Source organism: Psammomys obesus, unplaced genomic scaffold, assembly GCF_907164565.1.
Source record: "Psammomys obesus unplaced genomic scaffold, mPsaObe1.curated_primary_1811, whole genome shotgun sequence".
NCBI classification, from domain to species: Eukaryota; Metazoa; Chordata; class Mammalia; order Rodentia; family Muridae; genus Psammomys; species Psammomys obesus.
Window position 1 is genome coordinate 2,031,963 of NW_026596234.1, and position 24,779 is coordinate 2,056,741.

A 24,779-nucleotide genomic window follows, 5' to 3' on the forward strand; every position below is an offset into this window, starting at 1 on the left:
CCTTGTCTCTGCGTGTCTCTGTCTCTTTCTCTCTTTCCTGTGTGTGTGTCTCCCCACCTCTCCCTGGCTCTCTTGTTATGAGCTTTGATGGACTCTTCTTGGTGCAAAGAGGGATCACACTGGGTCAAGTCTGAGAAACCAGGTAAGGCTGGTGCTGGGGCAAGTATTTCAGGATAAAGCCCTCCAGAAAGACCGTCTCAGGGTCTGGGGGGGCAGTATGACCCACAGGCCTGTTCTCCTGTGGCTCCTCATGTTTGCTCACTGGGAGACCCATCTTGGGCTCCAGTCTTCCAGGCACCAGCCACGCTAGTCCCAGGTGCCAGGACGGCCTTGGGACTTTATGGGTGCGCAGGATTTGATGCCACTGTCTGTTAGAGCCCACCCTAGATGGTTCTCCTCCAGCACAGAGCCTTGAGAATGAGCCTACCCAGAGCGAGACTGCCACTCTTTCACCGCCCCGGCTGTCCCCTACCTCATCTCAAGACCCATGTGTGACACTTGCATGCATTGAAGAGTCTGCTTTTGTCCAGTAAAAATGGTCTTCTGAGTTAGAAAATATGCCTGCCCTCAACCCAAACCTCCCATGCTTTCAAAACCCTGGTCATAGTTCTGGACTCTTGTACCCCCCACCCCATCCCAGTGATATCCCTGTGAGATGCTGGTTCTAGTTCTGGACTCCTGCATCCCCTCCCATGCCCGTGATATCCCTGTGAGCTCTCAGCGTCCTTCCTCCCCTGAAACACAGGCACTAATGAGTCCCACGGTCATATTTGAGAGGCTGTAATTACGTCTAATCACCCTGCATGCTGGGACTCTGATCTTGCCCAGAGTGGCACCTGCCTTCAGATCCCCCGTTTTGGGAGTTGGTTTTAGCTATGTAAACTGTGCAGAGAGCAGGTAAGCCGTCTTCCCGGTGTCATCTGCAATTTGCTCCAGCATCTAATACTACGGATTAATTAGCTTCCTGAGCTCATGGCCACATTCCGCCTGTTTCGGAATAGCTATGGCGGGGATGACAGCTCCTGTGTTCAGGGACATGTCACAGTACTCCTTGGAGGAAAGAAGTAACTCAGTCCAAATTTAAGGTCCTGTGGCCACTGGACACTGACAATGGCATGTCCAAGATGTGGCAGGTGTCTCCGTGCTTGGGTTTTCTTGGATTTTTTTTTTTTTTGGGTAGAGTCATATACAATCATCTATGACAATAACATTTTTGGCCATCATTGCATTTATTCTGGATGGTTCTTCTCACCTAACTGATGAGACATTTTCTTGAACAATGGCTGAATGAATTGCCCTTAATCATAAAGTTGTTTAAGAAGCTGTGTAAAAAGTGAGCCAACTTAAGCAATACCAGGGAATCAACAGTGTGCAGGAATCAACCACAGGGGGCAGAGGTAGGTGTGGGGGAGTGTCTGTCACGGGTGCCAGCTCGGCATAGGGCGTGCTGGTCAGAGATGAGCATGAGGGTGAGGTGGTGACGCGTCATACACTTGAAAGGCCAGAGGCGAGCTGAGAATATCACAGTGAGAATGCTTGCCGGCAAGTGTGGGGCCCTGGTCCTGCTTTAAGCCATGTTAGAAAGCCATCTGCACACATTCTCCTTAAATTTCAAAGCAGTTCTAAGAGGGACTGGGCCAGGAGACAGCCCCTGTGATTGAATGGAGTCTTTGTCCTGAACATGAAATGCGGGGAAGATGTTTTCCCCATCCTGACCATGTGTGCCATCAGCGACTGGGGGCCCTGGGTGGTGACTGCGAGTCTGCAGGAGAGCAGGGCCCTGTGCTCAAAGCTATGTCCACGGCCCATGGAGAGCGGCTGGAGAAGATGGTTCCAGGTCATTTAGAGTCTGAAATGAAAGCTTCCTTAGGGACCTGCTGAGAGCAATGCTCTCCAACTTTTGACATCCTAACCACAACTTTACACCTGTATTCTTGTCAGGGCCATGGTCTCTCCACCACGGTGTGGTTCTCAGCTAGCTGGTCATCCTTGGTGATGACATCCAGTCAGGCTTGATCCCACACACTGGTTGGGTCTGAGCAGCTTTTCTCTCCTAGCATTTACCTTACTAAGGGCTGTGCTCGATCAGAAAAGACCTCTCTGCTCCCACCCTTCCCTTCAGTGGAAGGACCTGCCACACTTCAGTATGGATGGGAGTGGGATGGGTGCTTCATCCCTCAGGCAGAAGATGGAAAAGATGGAACTGGGGGCTTTTGGATCCAAGGAATCGAACTCTAAGTGCCTGGATCACAATATTTGGGGCTACCCAGATGCCCTGCTACCAGAGGCCGACCGTAGAACCTCAGCTCCAAGTCCCACCAACATTTCACCATTTAAGACCCACCCATGGCACCGGCTGGCCAGGGCATGGGGATGTTGTGGTTCCAGAAGTCAGCCCGGGATCCCACGAGTCCTCTCTATGTCCAGCATTGTGGCCTTCTCTCACGGGCATCGTCCTTAGGGACTGCTGCTCCTCATAGGCTGCTCCCTGCCCCCCCCCCCACACCTCAGCACCGCTGTGGGGCTTTCAAGCAGGTGGGAGCTCCAGGCTGAAAACTGGAAGATCAGGGAATGAGCGAGACGTTTGCAAAATCACCGACTGCAGCAGTTTCTTAGCAACCGTTACTAGAGGGCTCCTTGGTAGTTAAAAAAAGATTGGCTCTCTTGAAAATGGAGCCGTGGATGGTGGAGCCTTCTCTCCTCCATGCCTCTGCTCTGGGCATTGGAGGGAACACCCAGGAAAATGGCAAATGGTCTTTAACCCTCTCCTCAGAATCAAGTGGTCATGGCATTTTGCCTAGGGACGGGAGCAGTTACCAAAAGTCCACCAAGTCACTGCTGATGTCCATGACTCTGAGATTGGGTGTACCACACAGCAGCCTTTACTGGACTGAGACTTCCTCCTGGGTCCTTGCACTTCTTTACAGATTACCCAGGGTTCACGAGGAGGCGGTGTCTCCCGCAGCTCTAGGTTCTGAGGTGACAGTCACAGCGTGGACTGTGCCACCGCCTGCTGCCAGCTCAGATGTGTGTGTGTATGTGGGAATGTGTGTGTGAGTGTGTGATGACAGTGTGTGTGTGAGTATATGTATGAGAGTGTGTGTGAGTATGTGTGTGTATGAGTACATGTGAGTATGTGTATGAGTGTACGAGTGTGTGTGTGTGTGTGTGATTGAATACGTGTCTGGGTGTTCACATGCATCTCTCTAGGGAGAGAATCCGGAACATTCCTCTGGCTCTCAAATGGGCGTGAAGTCTCTCCCTCTCTTACCTTGGTGCATACCACGTACCAAGTGGGTCTGCACAGCTGCCCTGTGAGGGGCAGGAAGCTGTCTGCATGCGGCCTACTTCTGCAGGAGGCAGGTGCTGACCTCCTCCCTGTGGACTGTCTATTTTGTGTCCTTACTAGAAATTCACATTTGCCTCTCCTAGGATCTGAAGGACACACAGGGCCTCCAGGACGAGGGCCTAGCACCTCTGGGATGAGGGCACTCTGGTGCCTGCCCCTCACTGTAGCGTCCAACAGTGTGATAGTGATGGATAATATGTGGACTGTTGGTCTCAGGGAGCTTTTTTTCCTTTTGCTGTTTAGCTGGAATGGAAGCTGCTTCCTGGAAACATGTCATCGAAGGTTTTGAGACTCTATTTCCCAACAGGAAAAGAAAGAGCTCAGTGGTTTCGAGGTGCTGTTTCCTGTGGACGTGTCCTATCCTGCCTTGAGGGCCAGGGCTTGTGGAGAAGAGCTCTGTGTCTCCCATCCTGCTGTCCCTGCCTCAGTCCTGTTTCCTTACCCACACCATGCAGCTGAAGACACCTGCCTCCTGACATGTCTGCACAAAATCGTGTCACACATGGGGGTGCCTCCACAGAACCAGGCCCCACGGGTGCTCAGCAGAGGGGCTGATCTCCATTCCCACCATCCCTGGTGCCTTTCAGGTGAGCTGGCTGTCAGGTTGGCGTCTGCACAGGCTGGTTGCGTTCCTTGTCTGAATGAAGCCCCAGCCTGACATTTTCCATCCTATGAGAAACACACCCCCCTTGGAGAACATGGCCTCTTTTGGTGGGGTCAGTCATGGCGCGGCCACTCCCTTGGCAGAAGATAAACAGCACCAAATATTCATCTCCTTTTGGTGTTCCTGTCCACGGCCCCCACCCTTCCATCTGTGACCTGGTCGTGTCTGCAACGCCTCCTGGAGGGGACAACAGGCAGATTCTTGTTTCACACGGCCTTCATTTTCTGAGGAGTATTCCAAACCATAAAGCTTCCGGGAGTGGAAATTTTTCATATAACGGACTTCCGTGTTTGGATAGTTTAACGGCCGCCAAGCAATTGGGTGGGAAGCTTCGACCACAGCCCTGGAATTTCAGTCTGGGTGGCCTTACCTGAGACCTGTGGCACCAGCCCAAGCAGGCGCATCCTGGCCTCTGCCACCTGCTCTGCACACGCAGCTTTGGAACCCTGCTTCTGAACTGAATGGATTCCACCCTCAAGAGGAGGAACTCGGTGGAAAAAAGATATTGATGGAAATCCCCCAGCCGAAGCTTCCTTAACACGTAATCAAGTTACCGTTCATATTTCCAAATAAAGTTGAGCAGCTGAACCAGAAGATTTCATCTGGGAACTGAACGTAAATTTAAACACCGCCTGCCTCTCAGTATTAGGGATTTTTAGACTTTCAAATAACCAAGCCCAGGGAAATTGGTTTGGACGGGCGTTCTGGCTACATTTCTCTATGGCACTGTTAATTGCCAGCTTGGATGGGCTGTGCCAAGCATGCCAAGTTCCTAGCTGGTTTCTCATGGTTTGAAAGCATTCAGAAGAAGGTCAGAGCTGTCTGAACCACCCAGAAGGGGGTCTGGGCAGCACATCACGGACACCTGGCAGCCACATACCTCAGGAGGGACAGGGCAGCTCATTTCCAGGTAGGTGACCAGCCACGGCAAGCTGGGCAGGTGGGGTGGGCTGTGCCAGCAGGAGGATAAGTAAGCGATGCAAGAGAAGCTTCCTCGACTGTCCAGAGCCATTGGGTCACACCACAGTAGCGAAAGTGGGCATAGATCCACCCTGTTTCTGCCAGCCGCCCGCCCCCACGAGCCAGGTGCTTGACAAACAGAGTCAGCAGGGAATGCCTCTGCGCTGTAGTCATCTGTGAATATCCATGACGGACAACAATGAGACTGACAGGGAGAAGTGGCCCCTGTTCCCGAAAAGACCACCTGCGGGACTGTGGTGGCTATAAAGCAGTATCCCAGTGGTGCGGGGGAGGGGTGGGAGCGGCACAGGATGGGGAGCCAAATTGTTTGGGCACTTCCACCAGCTACTGCCTTTCACCCTACTCTGTAGCCTTGGGTGTGAGCAAGGAAAGTTCTTTGGTTTGGCTTTGGGGTCTCCAAGTCCAGTTCTGTTCCTGGAGCTGTAGCCTGGAGTGAGAACTCTGACCCTTCTGAGCTGCTGTCCCGCTGAGAACAATATGGTCAGTGTATTCAGCCTTTTGCCAGGCTGTAGCTGGGCAACCAGGCAGCGAGGGATCCGTGCTTCCAGCAAGCTTTCTACGGATACTGTCTTTTAGGAGCATCCTTACTTATGAGACGTGAGGGAGGTTAAGAGCATCCTTGAAACAGGCAGGCACCATTTGGAACTATGTTTGCGTTGGCTTTCAGGATGTGAGGGGCCAAAGCTCTCTCTCCCCAGAGCACAGTGGCCAGCAGCAGAGGGACACCAACTGTCTAGGTGCTAAACCCGAGGCCTGTGAATGTTACGATGCTCAGCAGAAGGGTTAGGAGCTGTGGCCGGTTAAGGGCCTTGAGGTGGGGAGACTACTCTGGGTCACCCAGGAGGTTTCAGAGGGCATTACAGGGTCCTTCTGCGAAGAGGAAGAGATTGGGTACTGGAGAAACAGGCCACAGGGTGATGGTGTGGAAAGTAGCCGGGCCATGCTGCACTGAGGGCCTAGAGAGGGAGGGAGGGAGGATGCAGGTGCTTCTGGGAGCTGGGGAGAATAGGAATGTGGTGGCCTCCTGAGTCCTCCTGAGGGCTCTGGCCTGCTAGAGCCTTCACTCTGACCCATCAGAGCTGACCCCTGGCCTGGAACATCAGAGAGTAGGTCTGAGTTGTTCAAAGCCTCACAAACCTGGCACAGAGAGTGAAGGGAAGCAACACACAGGAGGCTGCCTTCTGAACCTCAGGGATACTGGGTAGGGCATCCCAGGCTCACCGTGGCTGAGGAGGAGGATGCACGGATCCAGGAGGACCCAGACTCAATGCCACCCCTGACACGCCTCCCCCCTCTCCATGTCCATGCTGAGGCAGCAGGCATTCTCAAGAGCCAACTACTTATCATTACTGTGACAAAATGCCTGGCAGGAGGGGAAGAGAGGTCTGTTTTGACTCATGGTTTCTTGGGGGATACACTCCATCATAGCTAGGAAGGCATGGTGGGATAGCTCCACCCACGATAATGGACCAGGAAACAGGGAGAACGGGTCCAGAGGAGGGGTTGCTATGAGCTCCAAAGTTCCAACCCCCAGCAACCCATTTGAGCCAGCCAGGCTCCACCTCCTAAACCTAAGGCTCCACAGTCCCAAATAATGCCACAAGCCAGGGAACAAGTGCTACAGTCATGGAGGATATCCTGGTTCAGACTGTAATGGGGTATGTGTGGCCCTTTGTCTCCTGAACCCACTCTGGGCCACTCAGCTAACTGGAGATGTCAGGTGGGCTTTCAGCACAGGTGCTGGTGGTTAGAGCTGTACATGTTCCGGGGACTGGGTCTGTAGCTCAGTTGACTGTGTCTGACGAGCGCATATGAAGGCCTGGGATCCATCCCCAGCAGTGCATAAGCTAGGCCTGGTGGCTAACCCTGCAATTCTAGCATACTCTAGAGGCTGAGTCGGGAAGGTCAGGAGTTAAAGGTCATCCTTGCTCCATGGTGAGGTGGAGGCCAGCCTTGGCTACACGACACCCTTTGTCAAAAACAGCAAATGCTTCTCTGGAAGTAAAACCCCTAAATGTCATCCTTTGTAGCCTTCAAGAAAGCCGTTGCAACGTCTCAGCAGATAGCGGTGCTGATAGTGTTGGCCTGAAGACCTGGGCTTGATACCCAGAATCCACGTAAAGTTGTAAGAAGAGAACCAACCGTATGGAGTTAGCCCCTCATCTCCCCAGGCACACTGTGTGCATGGATGTATGAACACACAGTAGTGATAAAGTTTAAACCGTAAAGCCGTCAAGGAATTGAGACTTGTGTTGATGACTTGGTTGCCTTCTCAGCTGTCCATGGAGTTAAGACTCACTCTCTAGGGGCTGGATAGGCTGCTCAGTTGGTAATGTCTTTGCCGTGCACACAGGAGGGCTGAAGTCCCATGCCCAGCCCCCTTGTAAAAGTCTGGGTGTGGCAGCATATGCCCATAATCACAGTGTGATGTTTGTGTCGGGGGTAGGATAAGAGATAGGAGGATCCCTGGGCCTCACTAGCCAGTCACCTGAGCCAAACTAGTGAGCTTCTGTTGAGTGGGAGACGCTGCCTCAAAACAAACAGTAGAGAGTGAATGAAGGCTGTGCCTGGCTTCAACCTGTAGCCTCCACCCATACATGCACACACATGCACACACACCAGCCAGCTGTGGGGGCCCTCCTCACCAACACTCTCGATTTCCAGCTGTTTAAATGTAAGTTCCTGATAGATGGAACAAGATAGTGTATTTAAGCCATTCAAATATCATCCGATTATTTAGAAACATTTATGGGGCTAATTATAAGTAACAGTTGATCAGAAATGTAACAGCTATAAAATTAATCCTTAATAGCCGCAGCTCTGACGAGTGGCTGATATTTATTTAACATATATTAAAAGCTTTTTAAATTTGCATTAAGAGATCTCGGAGCTTAGTGAGATCCCTGGGGACTTTGACCGAGATAAAGTAGCTATCACCCCTGGCCCTCTGCTGTGGAATGAGGCCAGGTCAGTAGAGGCTAATTTTTATTGACTGCGTCTTTGAAAAGAAGCATTGAGCAAGTTAATGAGAAGAGCGAGAAAGGGAGGGAAGAGGGGTCACACACACAGACACAGACAGACACACACACACAGACACACACACACACACAGGAGAGGGGCGGGGAACTGTGGACTAGCTGGATTTGAGACAATGTGTGTGACTACTGTAGAAGACCAGTGCCCAGCCTGGCCTCCACTTCCAAAGGAGGAGGGAGCAGCCCCTGGCACCCTGAACACGCACAGCCTCCGTCCAAAATGCTAGCGTCCAGTGAGAGGCCTGAGCAGGATGGCACCTGTCCTGTGGCCTCCATGCTGAGCTCATGCCAGCATCTTCCTCCCGAGGAACCCATACACACCGGTCCTGTGGGCTGTCATGGGGCTGTGGGGTTGGTTGTGTGGAAGTATCTGGCAGAGGGGCAGGTGGGTTTGCACAAGCCACAGGCGCACGCACAGCCATGAGCAACTACTGTCTGAAGTGAGGGGTTGAGAACCTGTGGGCCAGGGAGACCGAGGTGCAGGAGAGGAGTGATTCTAAATCTTGTCAAGCTGGATTTGGAATCACCTAGGAGACACACCTCTGGGAGTGTCTGTGAAGGCATTTTCAGAGGGGACCCATCGAGGAGGGGTGCTCTATGACAACCATGGGGTGGGGTCCTGGGTTGAGTAAGAGTGACACAGTGAGGGAAGCTCCATCACACTGTGCTCTTCCATCCTCACTGTGGATGCGACGTGACCAGCTGATCAGACTCCCGCCACCATGACTTCCCAACCACGTACCTCCAAACAGTGAGGCAGAATGGACCCTTCTACCCCCAGTTGCTTATTATCAAGTATTTGATCACAACAATAAGAGATGAGGTGTCGCACACCGAGCAAGGCAGGATGAATTGCGGCAGGGGCAGAGCCCGTCTTCCCACAACTGCTCTTTGCTTCTCTGTGGTCAGGGCAGGACACCGTAGGTAGCTGATGCGGCGGCATGAAGGCATAGCCCAGCCACGATGAGATGGCCAAGGTGTACAGTCCTGGGCTGCTAGCTTAAGGCTGTAGGACTCAGAGCCATAGTGTGGGATGCTTGGAGCCGACAGACAGCCTGGGCAGGCTTTGTGATCACAGTCATCAACTTGACTGCATTTGGATGCTGGACACTGCTGCAGAGGACCTTTTTCATCAGAGTTTTTGAAGGGGGAAGAGCCACCCTTAGTATAGGTGGCACCCCTGGTGGCAGCCTGGACGAAAGGATATGGAAGAAGGAAACTGCCTTTTGCCTGCTCTCCCTCCATTCTCCATAGCAAGGCCATCTATCCTGCCGCTTTAGTATTCCTCTGCTGATACAGGAACCAGTGTCTTCAGAATTCCAGTGTAGACTAAAGATCAACAGCTCTCTGGGAATTCCCCAGGCCTTCAGCACCAGACTGGGGCCACTGGGATACCTCGTGGACTGAACAATTACGGATTCTCTGTCTCTCCATTGTTGGACTACCCTGGGACACAGCTCAGAAGCCAATCTAATTAATTCCCCTCTAGTGTGTGCGGGTGTGCATGGGCATATAAGTATATCGGTGAGTTCCTTTCAAGAGCCCTGACTGATACAAAGCTGCCCTGTGGCAGGTGTTCTGGTGTGGTCTGCCACTGCCAACCAGAGAGGGCAGGGAAACCCAGGAGGGGCTGCTGCAGGGCTGTCACGAGACCAAGGCTGACCCTGGAAGTGTACCTTTCCACTCTGGTTACCTGAGGTCAGCAAGTAGCACTGATGTGGGAGGGACCTGAGCACTGTCCAGCCTCTCTAGGAGGCTGTCAGAGGAGGGCCCCCTGAGACCACCTGCTTCTCCACAGAATAAGGGTTGGGGGGACAGTGAGAGGTGTATGAGGCTGTCCAGACTCCACAGGCTGTTTGTTCTATATTTTATACAACACAGCTAGACCCACTAGACTCAAAAGTAGGGCACACAGGGAGGATGTAGGCTCCACCCTCTGCTGAGCATCATTTCTAAGTTCTTTCATCCTTGCTCTGCCATGCTCACAGTGGGGACCCACAGTAAGGGGACCCTTTGCTGTGCTAAGACTGTTATGTCCCTCTGAGCACAAGATTGAACAGAGATTCAAGTCCATGCTGGGCTCCTGTGCCAGCCGGACAGTGTGGCCAGGCCTCCTCCTGTCATTAGCCTATATGAGAACAGACTTGCTGGAGTATGTCTTGGCCACCGAGAGGCAGGGTGGCTGATACCTGTCACCTCTGGTTGGGGACATCTCTTCACGTCACAATCTGTCATCAGTAGTCCCTTGGCCCACTTCAAATGTGAAGGAACTCATGATGCCTCTGAAGCAGGCTCCACCATGTGACCTTTGCAGGCCCATGGCTAAGTGGTGATGTCCTGTGCAGAGCAGTGATATCAGAGGGCCACCTCTTCCTCAAGCCTCCTTAGAGCCTGAGACCTAGAACTCCTTGAGGTCGCCTAGAACCCATTACCACATCCTGTAGCTACCCACTCACTACTCTCCTTCCCTTGTTCCGAGTGACTCATCCAGAGTAGCAGGGACCCCACTGCCCAGCATCCTGACCACATCTGGACACATCTGGTCCAGTGCTGTGAGGCTCCATGCTGCGGCCAGCCATGGTGGAGCCCGTTTGGGTCGGGGTGCTCCTCTCCTCACCTAAACACACCCACTCGAGCCGGTAGCTCAGTAATGGCTTTAAATCTCTGACAGTAAATTGATGATGGAAATCTAAAATATTAATGTATTCTAATTGAATATTCTCCAATAAATTATCTGAGCACTTGCAGCAATTTGATTTTACTGTCATTTCAGAAGGAGCTCTCTGCTGTATCAATAGAGCCACTAAGGCAGTCAAGAGAGGGAACACTTTCTGCTCAGACAAGGGACAGGGCGTACAAAGGCCGGCTCAGTCCTTTCACATGACTGATTAAATCACAGAGCACAGGGCAGCCGAGGTGGGAGACGCTGCTTTCTTTGTGTCCCCGGGCTTCAGCAGGGACAGCAGAACCTGGACAGTGTGTAAACTACAGGGATACTGGTGGAGTCGTTCTGTCCTGTGTGCTGGGCCGCTCTTCTGGAGTTACACGTTCCCCACTCACTAGGATGCTAGAGAGGGACTCCTGCCTGTAGCAGGGGACATGGTGTGAAAGGGCAGGGCGCACGGGCAGGGCCCACGCACACGGTGACAACGTCAGCTCCCCCAGGGAGGTGTGTTTCCTTCCGGACTGAGTTGCATTCCTAGGGATTGCAATTTCAGCCATTCTAGCCAGGAGCGAGCCCCTCCTGCTGAGTTTCAGTTACTGCAGCCCTATGGGGAGAAAACCCAGCACAAGCCGACTCCCGGGACACTCTTGCTCACTCCTCATTCCTTCTCAGAGGTCCTGCCTGCAGGTTCTGTCTGGGGGAGACGTGCATCACGCATTCCCATCTGTGCTGTAGGTCCACCCAGATGTGTGCTCTCACGTTCCACGCTCTCTGCTAGCCAGACTTCCTCTAGAACCATGATTTTCAACCTTCCCGATGCCGTGGCCCTCAAATACAGTTCCTCCTGACCCCCCCCCCCCATAAGACTATTCCATTGCTACTTCACAATTGCAATTCTGTCACTGTCATGAATTGTAATGTAAACATCTGATATATAGAATATCTGATATGCGACCCCTGTGGGGGTCACGACCCACAGGTTGAGAACTGCTCCTCTAGAGACTCCTGCAGCGAGGAGGGTTGTGTCCAGTCTTTGATGCAGGACAAAAGGGAACCACATGAACACACTGGGCTGCTTTCTCCCTCCAAGGGTCTCCAACACTTTCTGCCTACCATGGGACACTGCCAAGTGAATTTTCTTGTAACCCGTGGGAGCGTCAGTGTGTTAGTTACTCTTTTCTTTGTGAATAGATGCCAGACGAGAGCAACTAACAGGAAAAAGGATTAATGTGGCTCATGGTGTGAGTGGGCTGCCCACTGAGGGTAGCCAAGAAAATAAGCAAGTTAGAGGCACTTGACCCCTCCTGGAGCTAGGCGTGCCAAGGCCTTGGTGGCTTCTGAGACAAGTTTCCTGAGGACAATGGAATGGCAAAAGGAACCGAGGGAGGAGGAGTCATACACAGACAGGAAGAAGAGGTTGTAGGTAGACAAACAGATTTAGACGGCTATTTCAGACTTGATGTCTTTTTCCTGCTGGAGGGAACTCTTTGTTGGAGCTTTCACACTTCCTGTGGTTATGGGGTAAGAGGAGGAGTTCCTGTGGCAAGAACCAATCAGTTCCCCTCCCCCTCTTTTTTTTGTCTAGATTATCCAAGCCCCTGCAGTAGCACAAAACAACTAGTTTTGAGCAGAAAGGGAGCTCCATCAGCAAACACACAGACGTTTGTCTCTGGCAGACAAATTCAGATACCGTCTTCGATCCCCTTCCCACTGGGGAAGTCTCTCTGTATGCTTTGCTCATGCTTGTACTAGTGTTATCTACCCGCCCCCCCTGCCGCCCGCCCCAGGCCAGGCCCTATTGTGCCTTCCATGCTTTTTTTCTACCTTTAAAAAAACAAATCGAGGGGGGGGGGAGGGAGCGGATGCTGAGAGGAGAGAAGCAGGGTTGCAACTAGGATATAAAGCGAATAAATAAATAAATTAATTAAAAAGGAAAAACGAATCTGTCTATTATCTGTCAGTCAGTCTGTCTGCCTGCCTACCTACCTATCTATGTATTTATCTATCCATCTATGTATCTATGTATCTATCTATTATCTATCCATCTATGTATCTATTTATTTATCTATTTATCTATGTATGTGTATGTATATATCTATCTATGTATAGATCTATGTATCTATCCATCCATCGTCATCTGTCATCCATCCATCCATCCATCCATTCATCTATCATCCATCTGTCCATCTGTCCATCCGTCCATCTGTTTATCTATCTAGCCTATCATCCATCTATCTTTGTGTTTGCCTGTGTGAGTTTATGTGTATCATGTGCCTGCAGGCCAAAAGAGGGCATCAAATCCCATGGAACCGAAGTTATAGATTATTGTGAGCCTCCATGTGGGTGATGGGAACTGAATCCAGGTCCTCTGCAAGAGCAGCTAGTGTGGACTAGGTAGCTGTCTCTCCACCTCCCCTCCTGCCTTTTCATCCTTTGAAGTGGCACATGTGTGTATATTCCTACATGTGTGCCCACACGCCTGCACACTCTACACACAGAAGTGGAAAAGGAAACACTCAGCCTCCATCTGGTTATCTACTTGTGGCTGTCAGCATCGGGTCAGATGACCTCTTCAAGCTTCCATCACAGCTGCTTGTGACCTCTCCACGGTAGACTCTGCCTTTGTCACCTTCGGCAGGGCACTGTCCCTGCACAGAGTGGTTTTGTGGCAACGTCCCTCCAATCTCGACCGCAGCTATTTCTGGGGCTCACTTTCTAGCAGGGGCCCCAAGGACTGATTTGCATGGCTTCTTGTCTCCTCAAATATCAGTTTCCAAAATTAAATGACTTGTCCCCCAAGAACACAGCTTTCCTCCTGCTTGTCTCCAGTCAATTTGTGCTGCCGCCGTGGACAACCTCCCCAGTTAACAAATTCTGAATTTTTATTAGATTCAGCTGCGGAATAGTCCTCTTTCTACAAGTCCCGTTTTATCCTCCCCTGAATCTTGCCAGCAGTCAAACCTCATGAGCATGTCTGAGCAGCGAGCGGCTTTCAAAGCTTGTGCTGACATCCTGTTAGGAGCCGTCAGCACCACATGGAGCCCAGTCGGCAGGGACAAGCAGAAAGCCGATGGTGTTTCTGGACCACCATGGAAGAAGAGCTGTCTGTTCTTGCCTTTGAATTTCCAAAAGGAAAGGGTGCCCCATACTGTCCAGGCCTGTACTGGGGTTCTGGTCTAGGGACATTGTCCCAAAGCTTTCCACAGTTCCTCGGGAGCTTTCCAGGGTGGCTCAGTGGCTGCTCATTGCTTCCTTCTCTGTGCTAATCAGCCCTCCATGGCTGCAATGAATACTTGTGATAATACTCACCTATGACGATGAAAGGTTCATTTGACTCCTGACTTTTGGAGGTCCCTGTTCCTGACCAATGAGCTCTGTGATTTTGGGGTCTTGGTGGCACAAAGTGTATGATGTTAGATGCTGTCGACTGATAGCCCAGTGGGTATGGAAGATGTCAGTGTCACCTGTGACAGACACCGTGCCCTTCAAATGCCACCCCTTGAATAGCTCTCTACCCTCTATCTCTTAAAGAACCCACCATCTCTCAGGTATGCCAAACTAGGAACACAGCCATCTACATAGGCTCCTGCGTGCACCTTGCTCTAAGTCACACATCCTCCTTCTGAGAAGAAAAGATGGCTGGGACTTGATGGGTAATGTCTCCCCAAGGCCACTGCCACGCCTCATGAGCACTGACCTGAGACAGTGGGCTAGCTCCCCACGGTGGAATCTGTGCAATCATGCCGTACTTTGCTATAAGCCTGTGTAGCTCAGCCGCCCAGTTGTTGAGTCATGCTCCACCACGGCCGAATGTGCTTTGCCATTGACCTGTGTGGTTCAGCAGTGCTTTGCCATTTACCTGTGTGGCTCAGCCCTTGCTTTACCACAGACTGCTGTGACTCAACTCACGTGGGCCCACATGGCTCAGCTCCTATTGTGCACCTGTATGGCTCAGCCTCCTGGCTGGTAAGAGCCACTGTTCTCACCAGGCTTTCCTGTCCACACAAGTGATCTGTGCCCTATGTGGTAGAGAGCGAACACTTAGAAAGAGGCGCACTATTCCTTCCAAGGAAAAAGACTGCAATTAACCGAAGTTGGGGAAGAACATTCTGCCTCTTCTTCCACCCACATTTTCATTTAACATATTTTATCAGAATGAAATGCCTTAATGAGCACGGAACTGCAGCTAATCCCAGCTGAACCTCTGAGTGTGCCAGCTCTGCTGCCTGCCCATCAAGCTGCATTCATGCTCTGATGTGGGCTTTTGGAGCCCTGCCCTGGAACACCGACAGGAAACTCATGGGCTTCCTGCAGATGAAACACCACAGAATAGCTATCCACACTCTGTGAGAGTCAGGAACCGAAAACGAGAGCATGATGTGGGTGTGGTTGTGTGAATGGTGTGATGTGTATGTGTGTGAGTGCATGGATGCATGTAGTGGGCCGGTGCGCACTCGGTGTGCACGGGCTTGTGTATGTGTTTGAAATGGGCTGGTGTATTTGGGTCAGACGTAAGGTGGGCTGGGTGTGTGTACGTTTATGTACCTATGTAGGAAGTGGGAATGTATGTATGAATTAGGTTTCTGTATGTGTGTATTTATGAAGTGGGTTGCTGTATGTTATGCATGGATGAGGTATTTGAGGTAGACTGCTGTGTATACAGTCAAAAAACTGTTTCATTATTCTTCTCACAGGTTTAGATGCTTAGCATCCCAGCCTCACCAGCTGGCACCGCAGCTTCTGCTGCCTGCCACTATCTCCAGCCACGTTCCCTATGTCTATGTGGCCAGCAGAGGACAGACTGCCTATTCAGAGGACAGACTATTCAGCAGTCCCTACAGCCACCCACGGCCACATAGATACCTTCAGACATGCTGTGAGCTCAACACTAATTGTCCCTCCCTGAGAAGAGAGGTCTCCAGCTGACAGTGGATCCAGGCCTCTGCTGGTTGGGAGGAAGTGGCCATTCCCTCAGCTCCAACTCTGCTTGGCCATCCCAGACCATTGATACATCCATGCAGGTCTCGAGTGTTCCAAGGGTCTTTTCCCCCAGGCCCAGCAGAGGAGGGCAGGCAGCATCGGAGACCCCGCCCCCACCGTGGTGCCCTGTGGCATACAGGTAGCACTTTCTGGGGCATCGCTCTGCCCACAAGGGCCTCCTATAGTCTTCTTATGTTTTCCTGTAGGGCTGTAGATATGGATGTAGGACAAAGACTTAGGGATGCTTCAGTGCTCCTGAACTCTCCCCAAATCCTTCCCGAACACATCTTTCAGATGTGAGCAGAGCAGAGCCCCCAGCACACACCTGTCACTCGCTCACTCACTCAATCACTCACTCACTCAGTCACTCACTGCCCATGAGAATGACTTAGACCATCCTGGAGTCAGGGCATGAATCTGATTGGCAGCTGTCAATCTAGGAGTTGTCACTCTGCTTGCCACTTATTTTTGGGAATTTGGTTTGATGGGCACACAGCCATACCCCCTTTTTGTATGCTGCCTGGGGCACACTCAGTTCACACCTGTGCCCTAAAGAGCCCGTCTCAGAAGAGCGAGTCGGCTCTGAGGAAGAAAGGCTGGGCTGAGTGGCACAGCTCTCCTCCCTCCCTTCTCCTCTCCACCTGTCTGCTGGTGCATCTCTGTGACACTCTGCTGTTCCCATGGCCTCCCCTGGGCTCACACTGAGGCTTGGGGATGCTCTGGGTGGTTTTCCCTGAGTCGGCAGCAGCCATGTTCCCCATAGCCGCCTTCCACACAACACAGCACGGTGTCGCAGGCAGGGCTGGATGAAACTTCTTTCAGAACAAATTGGTTTATATTAAAAATGAAAGACTTCGAGAAAACCCCTCAGCAAACGACATCACAAGCCATCACCAGATGAAGCCACATCTGGGGAGGGCTGAGGCTTGTGTACAGGGTGAGGGCCACAGGGCTGGCATCAGCCCCGTCCTAGCAGCCGGTGTGGACAGCAGGTCGGCCAACAGCCAGGAGCTGGCCCACAGGGTTTCCATCCTTGACAGCTCCCTGCAGGCCTTAACTCTGACTCACAGGGCAATTCCCAGCTCAGCTGGGCAGTTCTGGGGCTGTGTACACTCAGGAAATCCTCACGCCCCGGTGGTCAGAGTGAGCACAGAGGAGCTTGCCATACTGTCCCCCTGGGCGTGTGCTGCATGAACCAATGCCAGAGTTTCTACTGTAACACACACACACAAACATACTCAACACACACTCACACACGGGTCCCTGTCACCCTTGGATAGAACTAGGAAATCTGCTGGGGTTGATGGTAGCAACATAAATCGCTATGGGCACTGATGATATCGGCATGCTAAACACACACAACACACAACAGAACCGGCCTGGGAACACACGCCTCCTCCATACTCTGGCTATCCACGACCCTTGCAACATCCCAGAACCTCATTTCCACGGGGCTTCTCCATGATCATGTCCCTGCATTTCATCATGGTGACCATTGTCACAGATGTGCAGGTGCCCTACAGGGAAAAACACACATCACAGCCAGGTGCCAGAGGCCAAAGGACATAGCCTGAACAACACAAGCTTCCACAGACAAAATGTAAATAATCCCCAGAGGAGTCGCTGTGACCAGAAAGGGCCTGGAGGAAGAGAGGCCTTGGCTCTTCCCATTTCTTTACTGGATAGCACCTCCCACATCCCCAAACCTGCCCTGGCTTCAGAGTGTCCGGAAGAGATGTCTCCAGACCAGCCTCATGAGCAGCTGAGGCCCACTTACCCTGACGAGCTGCTGGGGGAAGGGCCCACGAGAGTTCTCAGGCACGTTGATGGGCGGGATGACCCAGTCTCGCTTCTGCCTCCTCAGCCCGCTGGAGCTCTGATGTTGGGGCCATGGCAGCAGTGTATCCTTTGGGGGCTGAGAGGGGTCCAGGGCCACTGTCTTCCCTTTCTGAAGGAGAAGAGTCAGAGAAGCCAGGTTAGGCTTTTATACAGGGACAGCTGTTAGGAGGATCTGTGGTCACTCCTATTGGTACGGAAAAGTCAGGGGACACTGGAGTTGGGGTGAAGGTCTTGTATGTTGTGGAATTAGATAGACGAAGTAGAAACCACAGAAAGGAGCCCATAAAGCTCCCTTTTCCCCCCCATAAAGCTCCTTAATGGATGTGGATAAGGGGTTTTCATTATTTTAAATTCCTTTGGTTCTGGGGATGGAGCCCTTGACTTTGTGCTAAGCAACGTGATTCAAAAGAAAAGTCACAAATGAACACTAGCCCCTATGTAAAGAGCTCTTGTAAACTACTAATATCTTTCATAATAAGGAAAGAACATGCACATGTAGCTTATACCACAACAGGTGCTGACTGTCCATATACTTGTTACATCTTCCATGAATCAAAAATGCAAATTAGAGTAATACACCCTTTAACTTGTCAAACTGACAGGATGAAGCAAGTTCGTTCCCAGAGGCAAGCTTGTTCCCAACACAGACTAAGACATTTGTTAGGGGTGGGAGACGAGTGGGTTGTAGGCTTTGGGCAACAGACTGAGCACTGAGTGGGTTAAAGGACAAGTGATGTGTTTCCTGCCTCAACTCATTGGGATGGTGGAATCCCCTTTGGCTGAGCTCCCGATATGGTTGAAGTCGTGAGAGCCTGAGCACCCGCTTGGTGGGTTAGTGCTGACCCTGCAGACAAACAGCCTCAGTGTCGGCCCTGTGGACAGACAGCTGGCTCTGAGGACAGACAGTAGGCCCTGTGGATAGACACTGTTACATGTTCTAGTCCCAACTGACTTGGAACTCAGTTGAACTTAACAGCAATGCCCCTGCCTCAGCCTCCCAAGTTCTGGCTTTCACTTCCTGAATCCTGTGGAGTGGCATCGTTTTTTTTTGCCTATGTTCACCAGGGCTGTGCAGCGGGATGGAGGCGATCCATATTCCCATGGTAGAGGTGGGCACTGAGGCTTGACTCGCTGCCCCCAGGCTGTCTCTTAAACCTGCTGGGAGCAGGAGAGGATGGGGCTTGTGTTCCGGGCTGGACCGGCACCTGCGCTGCACACTGAGGAACTCCTTAGAAACACTCATTCCTCAGTCCCGGGACTGGACAGCTCAGAGGTGGGCTAGGTGATTCTGTCTATCGAGTCCTTGGGTTTTCAGACACACGTGCATATTCACAAGCCCCAGCTGCGAGGCTCACCTGTCCCAGGTACCTCTGGAAGGAAAGGGATTGTTTTTCCAGCATTAGGCACAAACCTAGGCCTTATGCATGCTAAGCAGGGGATCTAACCCTGACCTCTGTCCTCCTCTTTATTTTTATTTTATTTTATTTTAATTTTAAGATAGGGACTCACTCTATAGTGCAGGCAGGCTTTGGACTAGTCATCTGCCTGCCTCTACCTTCAGAAGAGCTGGAATCACAAGCCTGCAGCCACTGCCCCTATACCCGGGTTGTTCTCTCACAGAGCACATCTGCGAGGTGGCCTGCCTTTGGGAAGGAATTCCACGTGTCCTCAGTGCTCCTAGCATGTGGCGAGGCACAGCCCAAAGGCTGACTTACTCAGAGGTGCCTCTCCAACAGTAGCTGCTACTGCTGAGGCCTCTAATTGCAGACGGGAAACTCCAAGCACCTCTCACAACATCCTCTTAAACACCAGGCTTTATCTTCATTTGCTTAGAAAGAGCTTGCACGGCGTTAATTTCCCAAGTGTTGTTTAAATAAATTGCACATATTTGCTACTGTTTTAAAGCTGTGAGACAAATGTAATAACAAAATCTGGTGAAAGTCAATGCCAGACCTGCGCAGGCTTCTGCCGGGGAGAAGCACCCACCGCTCTGGGAGAAAACCGTGGAAGGCAATTAGCGGCCAGCCTGGCGGGAAAGGCACGTTCTCCTAGACATATGAGCATCCAGGCCCTTTCAGAACATGGCACAGAACACGGATGTGGAGATCTGCTTGTTCTGGGTGATGCTTCCTCTTTCCCCAGCAATTCCTCCTATCCGTGGACACCCGCTGATTCTCTTCTCTGTGTTTCTGTGGGATGGCGGCTGGGTGATGGATAAGGGGGAGGTTAGCTTCTCTGTTGTTTCTAAGCATTGTAGAGTACATCCGAATCTGTGTGACACTCTGCATGTCTACGCATGACTGGTACACACACAGAAGCAGAGCTGTCCACATGGACATTTGCTTGGACTCTTCTGAGGGCTGTTTCTTGCCCGGTTTCTACATCTCAGTGTCTTGAGTGTCCCTGGACCTCCTGTCTAACATCCTCACCCTCTTGTTCCTTCTCAGCTGGCCTCAGCTTTCTTACATCAGCAGCTGCTGAACCACAGTCTTGTAACCACTGCGGCTGCTGTGTGGGCACTGAACACACAGCTTCAAGGGGAAAGCCTCGCTGTGTCCCTTGCTGCTGGACCTTAAGGTAGCCGCATAGAAGGTGAGCAGGTGATGGAAGAGGAGAAATCAGGCCTGCAGCATCCCAGGCTCCAGGGGTCGCATATCAGATATCTTGCACATCAGATATTTATATTATAATTCATAACGGTAGCAAAATTGCAGTTATGAAGTAGCAATGAAGTAATTTTGTGTTGGGGGGTCACCACGGCATGAGGAGCTGTATTAAAAGGTTGCAGCATTAGGACGGTTGAGAACCACTGACCTAGAATCTTACAGCTAGCCCTGCCCCACCTCTCTGCCTCAGGTGAGTCTGTGAGAAGTTTGCTGCAGCCGAGACCTTCCCTCACCTTGATCCCAGGTTCTAGGACCTGCCCGTGCTTTGGGCTGACTGAGGCAGTGGATTATGTAGGAGGTAGGCCAGCCTAGGACCATGTGACTCCAAGGCACGAGTTAGTCAGCATTCAGACTCACAGCCCTAAATCTGTTTGATTTCCTCTCCCTTTCCTCCTCCCTCTCTCTTTCCTCTCCCTTTCCTCCTTCTTTTTCTTTTTTTTTTAATATGAACTCTGATAATTAACCTCAAGTTGTCATGCTTGCAGGGAAACTGCTTTAACAGCTAAGCCATATCGTCTGCCTGGACATCAGCCTTTTAAACACAAATGGCATCCTGAGTGCTCATGAGCTGGGCCATGATAATTCTCTGGTAGAATGTGTATCCTTGTTCTGTATGCGTAAGTATGTGTGTATGTGCATCTGTGTGCCTGCATGTGCGAGCACACCTGTCTGCCTGCTTGTGTGTGTGTGTGTGTGTGTGTGTGTGTGTGTGAAGTATCCTGGGAAGGGCTGGGATGGGGGTCTGACAGTCCTTCTGTATCAAGTGGTCTTGGAGCCTTCTTGGTAGGCTTTATGGATCCATCTCAAATGTAGGCATCTTCCCTTTCTCCCTCTTACAGCACAGTGGCAAGATGTTCAAGCTTGAGGACACACAGGCTGTCATTTCAGGGAAGAGGTGAGAAGTGAATTAAAAAGGACAAGAGGGAGGCGTATGAACGGTGGCTGCCTGGGGATTTCCCCTGGAAGGTTGAGGCTCCCACTCACTGTGTTGGAGTTGAACCTGTATTTGGAGATGAACGCAGTGGGCTCATCCTCCCCTTGCCCGCAGCTGACTGTAAGTTACCCCACATCCCTGTCTCTGTGTCCGGGGCTCTGTCCTGCCCCGGCCTTCCTCCGCCTGGAAGGGGAGTTGTTTTCTGAGCGGGACCATGAGGGTGGTAGACTGTGGCTTCTCAGTGCGGTCTCCAGGGCTGTGCCGTATTAGCAAGAAGCTGAGTCAGTTCTCTGAAGGCTCCATTCACAAGTCGGGGATGAATAATTCAACACTGATCTAGGGCAGGTTTTAAATAATCACTTTCCTTTTTTTTTAGACAGGGTCTCACTATATTGCCTAGCTGGCCTAGAGACCAGTCTGGCCTCGAACTCACAGCAATCTGCTGGTTTCTGCCTCCCAAGGGCTGGGATTAAAGGTATGTGCCGCCATGCCCCACTCATTACATTTTATTTTAAAGATAATAAAGAGTCAGAGTTAGAATATAATGTAGAAAATGACCTTTTCTCATGGTTCCCTGCTGTCCAATCTGCCCATCTTTTGCGAGGAATCAAGCAGGAGCCTGGGCTTTAAAGTCAGCAGGTTTACATGTAGAACACTCAGGTGAGGCCACACAGGGTAGTGTGAGTGACAGCATGCCTGGGACCGGAAGCTCCTGAACACCTGTCCCAGGTGTGTATGAGTCTGCCCTCATCATCCTGGTTTGCGATGGGGAGAGATCTGGTTTTCAGTGGGCGGGAACCAGTTTTCAATGGGTGGGCATTGGTTTACAAGTAGATGTTGATGATGTTTTCTAAATTTCCTTGTCATGGCAATGCAGAGAGCTGGCAGGCCCCATCCCAGGCCTCTGGCCTTGGCACGGCAGCTGGTGTGGGTCTCGCAGAGAGGCGTGTCCCCAGCTAGGCCATGCCCCCCCACGGGCATACTGAGACCTCGAAAATGATACGTTCTTACCCACCCCCTACAGCCATGGGAGGGTGGTCAGCCAGTGCTGGGTGGCCAGGTGCTGGGTATAGTTGTAGGTTCCTGGATACTTGTACAAATTCCCCCAAGGGATAGAGAATTTTCTATTGCTGCCCAGAGAAAGTGTCACATTTTGCAGCAGGGAAATATGATTGCTTCAAGGATCTCTGGGTCCAGCTCTGCAACGCTGGATGGTTGGGTAGCCAGACCTTAGAGATGGAGTGGCCCATCGGGGCTGGGTACATCTGCTGGGTGTCTCTTTAACACCTTCAGTTCCTCCCAGGTTTGAGAAGATGATATATGTCTGAGCCTTCCTGATTCTATAAAAGCAGCTTATAGAAGCTCACAAGGGACACACAACAGGGCCGGGGCAAAGCATCTTAGTAAAGGTGTCACATTGCCAACCTCACCTCATGAGATGCAGTCTTCAGCTTCTATTACCCAAGTCTCTATTAGCATAGCCCCGTGAACCCCTAAGGCTGACACATGGTTTCCATAAGGACCCTATAGTCCTTATCTGCATAAGCAGATAGTACCAATCGTTGCCTGGACACAGTGTAAAGAGAGTGTATGGGGGTGGCAAAGAGGAAGTAGGGGTATTTTCATGACACGATTTCCTTCGTTTAGCTCTTCTGACCAGGAAATTCTGTAAGGAAGGACATAGCAAATATTGAACATTGGTAATGGTGGCAAAGTGGGGATCCGCCTTCTTGCCTGAGCATGTTTGTGTGAGCCCCACCCCCACCTTAGAGCCACGGTTCCCCTCCTGCCAGGGTGAAGGCAGAGGAGCTCTGTGTCTCAGGCTACTTGCTAAGCTGAGGCAGAAGGATTGAAAGTTCGGTGGCTGCCTGGACTGTTAGTGTAGTCCTGTCACAAAGAAAAAATGTGCAAGGAGGAGTTGGGATGGTGGCCCCACAGTAGCGTGCTTTCCTAGCACACATACAGCCCTGGCTTTGATCCACATGGTAAAGGTAATAAATTAAAATACAACAGAGATGGCAACGGTGGGGGAGATCTGCAGACAGAGCTGTGATGAGCAGAGAAAGTTGACTGATGGGAGAGCCCGGAGTTGAGAATTTCTTTCCACAGTCATAGTCACAGAAAGGGGCGAAGGGGCCAGCAAGATGGCTCAGTGGCTAATGCACTTGCTGTATCTCCCTAGATGCTCCAAGATGCAGGTGAAGAGGGAAGGAGAGAACTCATTCCACAGACTTGTCCTGTGACTCCATACACACACACACACACACACACACACACACACACACACACACACACGCTCATATGTGCACACACACATGCATGCACACACACTACTAGGCAAAGTTATGATGATGATGATGATGATGATGATGATGATGATGATGATGATGTGATAATGATAAGGCCAGCTGTCTAACCTTCCAGTTGCGTTTGCCTTCCACAATTGCGTGGCAGCAGCGTGGTTCCACAGCAGCTCTACGGCCTCATCATGTAGCCTCTGCTAAAATGGTGGCTGAGGACGGGGCACAGCTAACTCATAACTCTTAGGTATGTGGAAGTGGGGGTGGCGGCAGAGTCATGTGGACTTCCTATGGCCTTCCTGCTGGCCAGGAGGACATGGGCTTACCCTGGGTTCCACCAGCAGACACAGCCCTTCAGTGTATGGCTTTCCCAGGGCGCTAGATCCAACCTGTTGCAGTCAGGGGAGTGATGTGGGTTCCCCACCATTGTCGGGCCTGGCATTGCTTTTAACTGAAGGTAACTAGATAACTAGGCCTCTCCCCTCGTCTTTTCCCTCTCTCCTTCCCTTCCATCTTCTCTCCTCTCTCTCCCTCAACTCTTCCCCCTCCCCTCCTCTTTTCCCCTTCTCCAGGGATATTGAGCTGCTCTGTACAGGACATCCGTTTGCCTCTTCTTTTTCAATGTTACTCTGGGAGGGGTCCATTTTGCTTGTCTGCAAGCATACACATTTAAAATATTTAGTTAGGCTTCTGTCTGCAGCCGTCTAGCTGGTTTCCATAGTAGCCAAGGAACAGCTAAGGCAGAATAAACTGGCATTTAACAAACACAAAATAAAACAAGAGGAAGATAGCCACACTCACAAACAGCTATTATACACACACTTTCGCACAAGTTCGCTCTGAAAAGGCCCCAGGTGTGTGATGAATGCCGTCCTTGCCCCAGAAGCCGGATGCTACTTAGTTCTAATCGCTTGCAAAACGGGGAGATGCTGAAATTTCACTGAGATGTGCACAGGAAGGCTTCCCGAACAAGGCAGGGTGATTATTTTGTCACTGCCTCTGGAATATCTGGAAGGCCAGTTTGGGCTTGAACTTTCTGTGAAAACTACCTACTGTGTGCAGGGTATTGACTAAAGCAGCTTTGAATTTACCCACGACCATAATGTAGAATAGTGGAATCTGGTGCTGTCTGAGGACCGGAGGCCTGGAGGCCTGGGATTGGAGCTCAGACTGTCTCCCCAAGATGCGTCTCAGTCCTTCACTGCTCCTTCTTTTGAAGGTGACAGCTGATGCAGAGGCTGGAAATTGCTGTTCTGCAGGATCCTCTAATGCCTATGTGCAGTGTAGGAGTGAGGCTGTGAGTCCCGCCATGCGGGGCGCTGCAGACAGTGTGGGCTGTGAGTCCCGCCACCCTGGCACTGCAGAC

General features: G+C 51.4%; 1 protein-coding gene across 1 annotated transcript in view; it reads right to left on the reverse strand.

The window, feature by feature from the left end:
• Cdh4 (cadherin 4) overlaps positions 1-24,779 on the reverse strand; it is a 447,733-nt gene that overhangs the window by 89,783 nt on the left and 333,171 nt on the right. Inside the window, exon 4 of the mRNA XM_055596255.1 lies at positions 17,452-17,622. Coding sequence (XP_055452230.1) covers positions 17,452-17,622 — 171 coding nt within the window. The remainder of the gene's footprint in view (positions 1-17,451; positions 17,623-24,779) is intronic.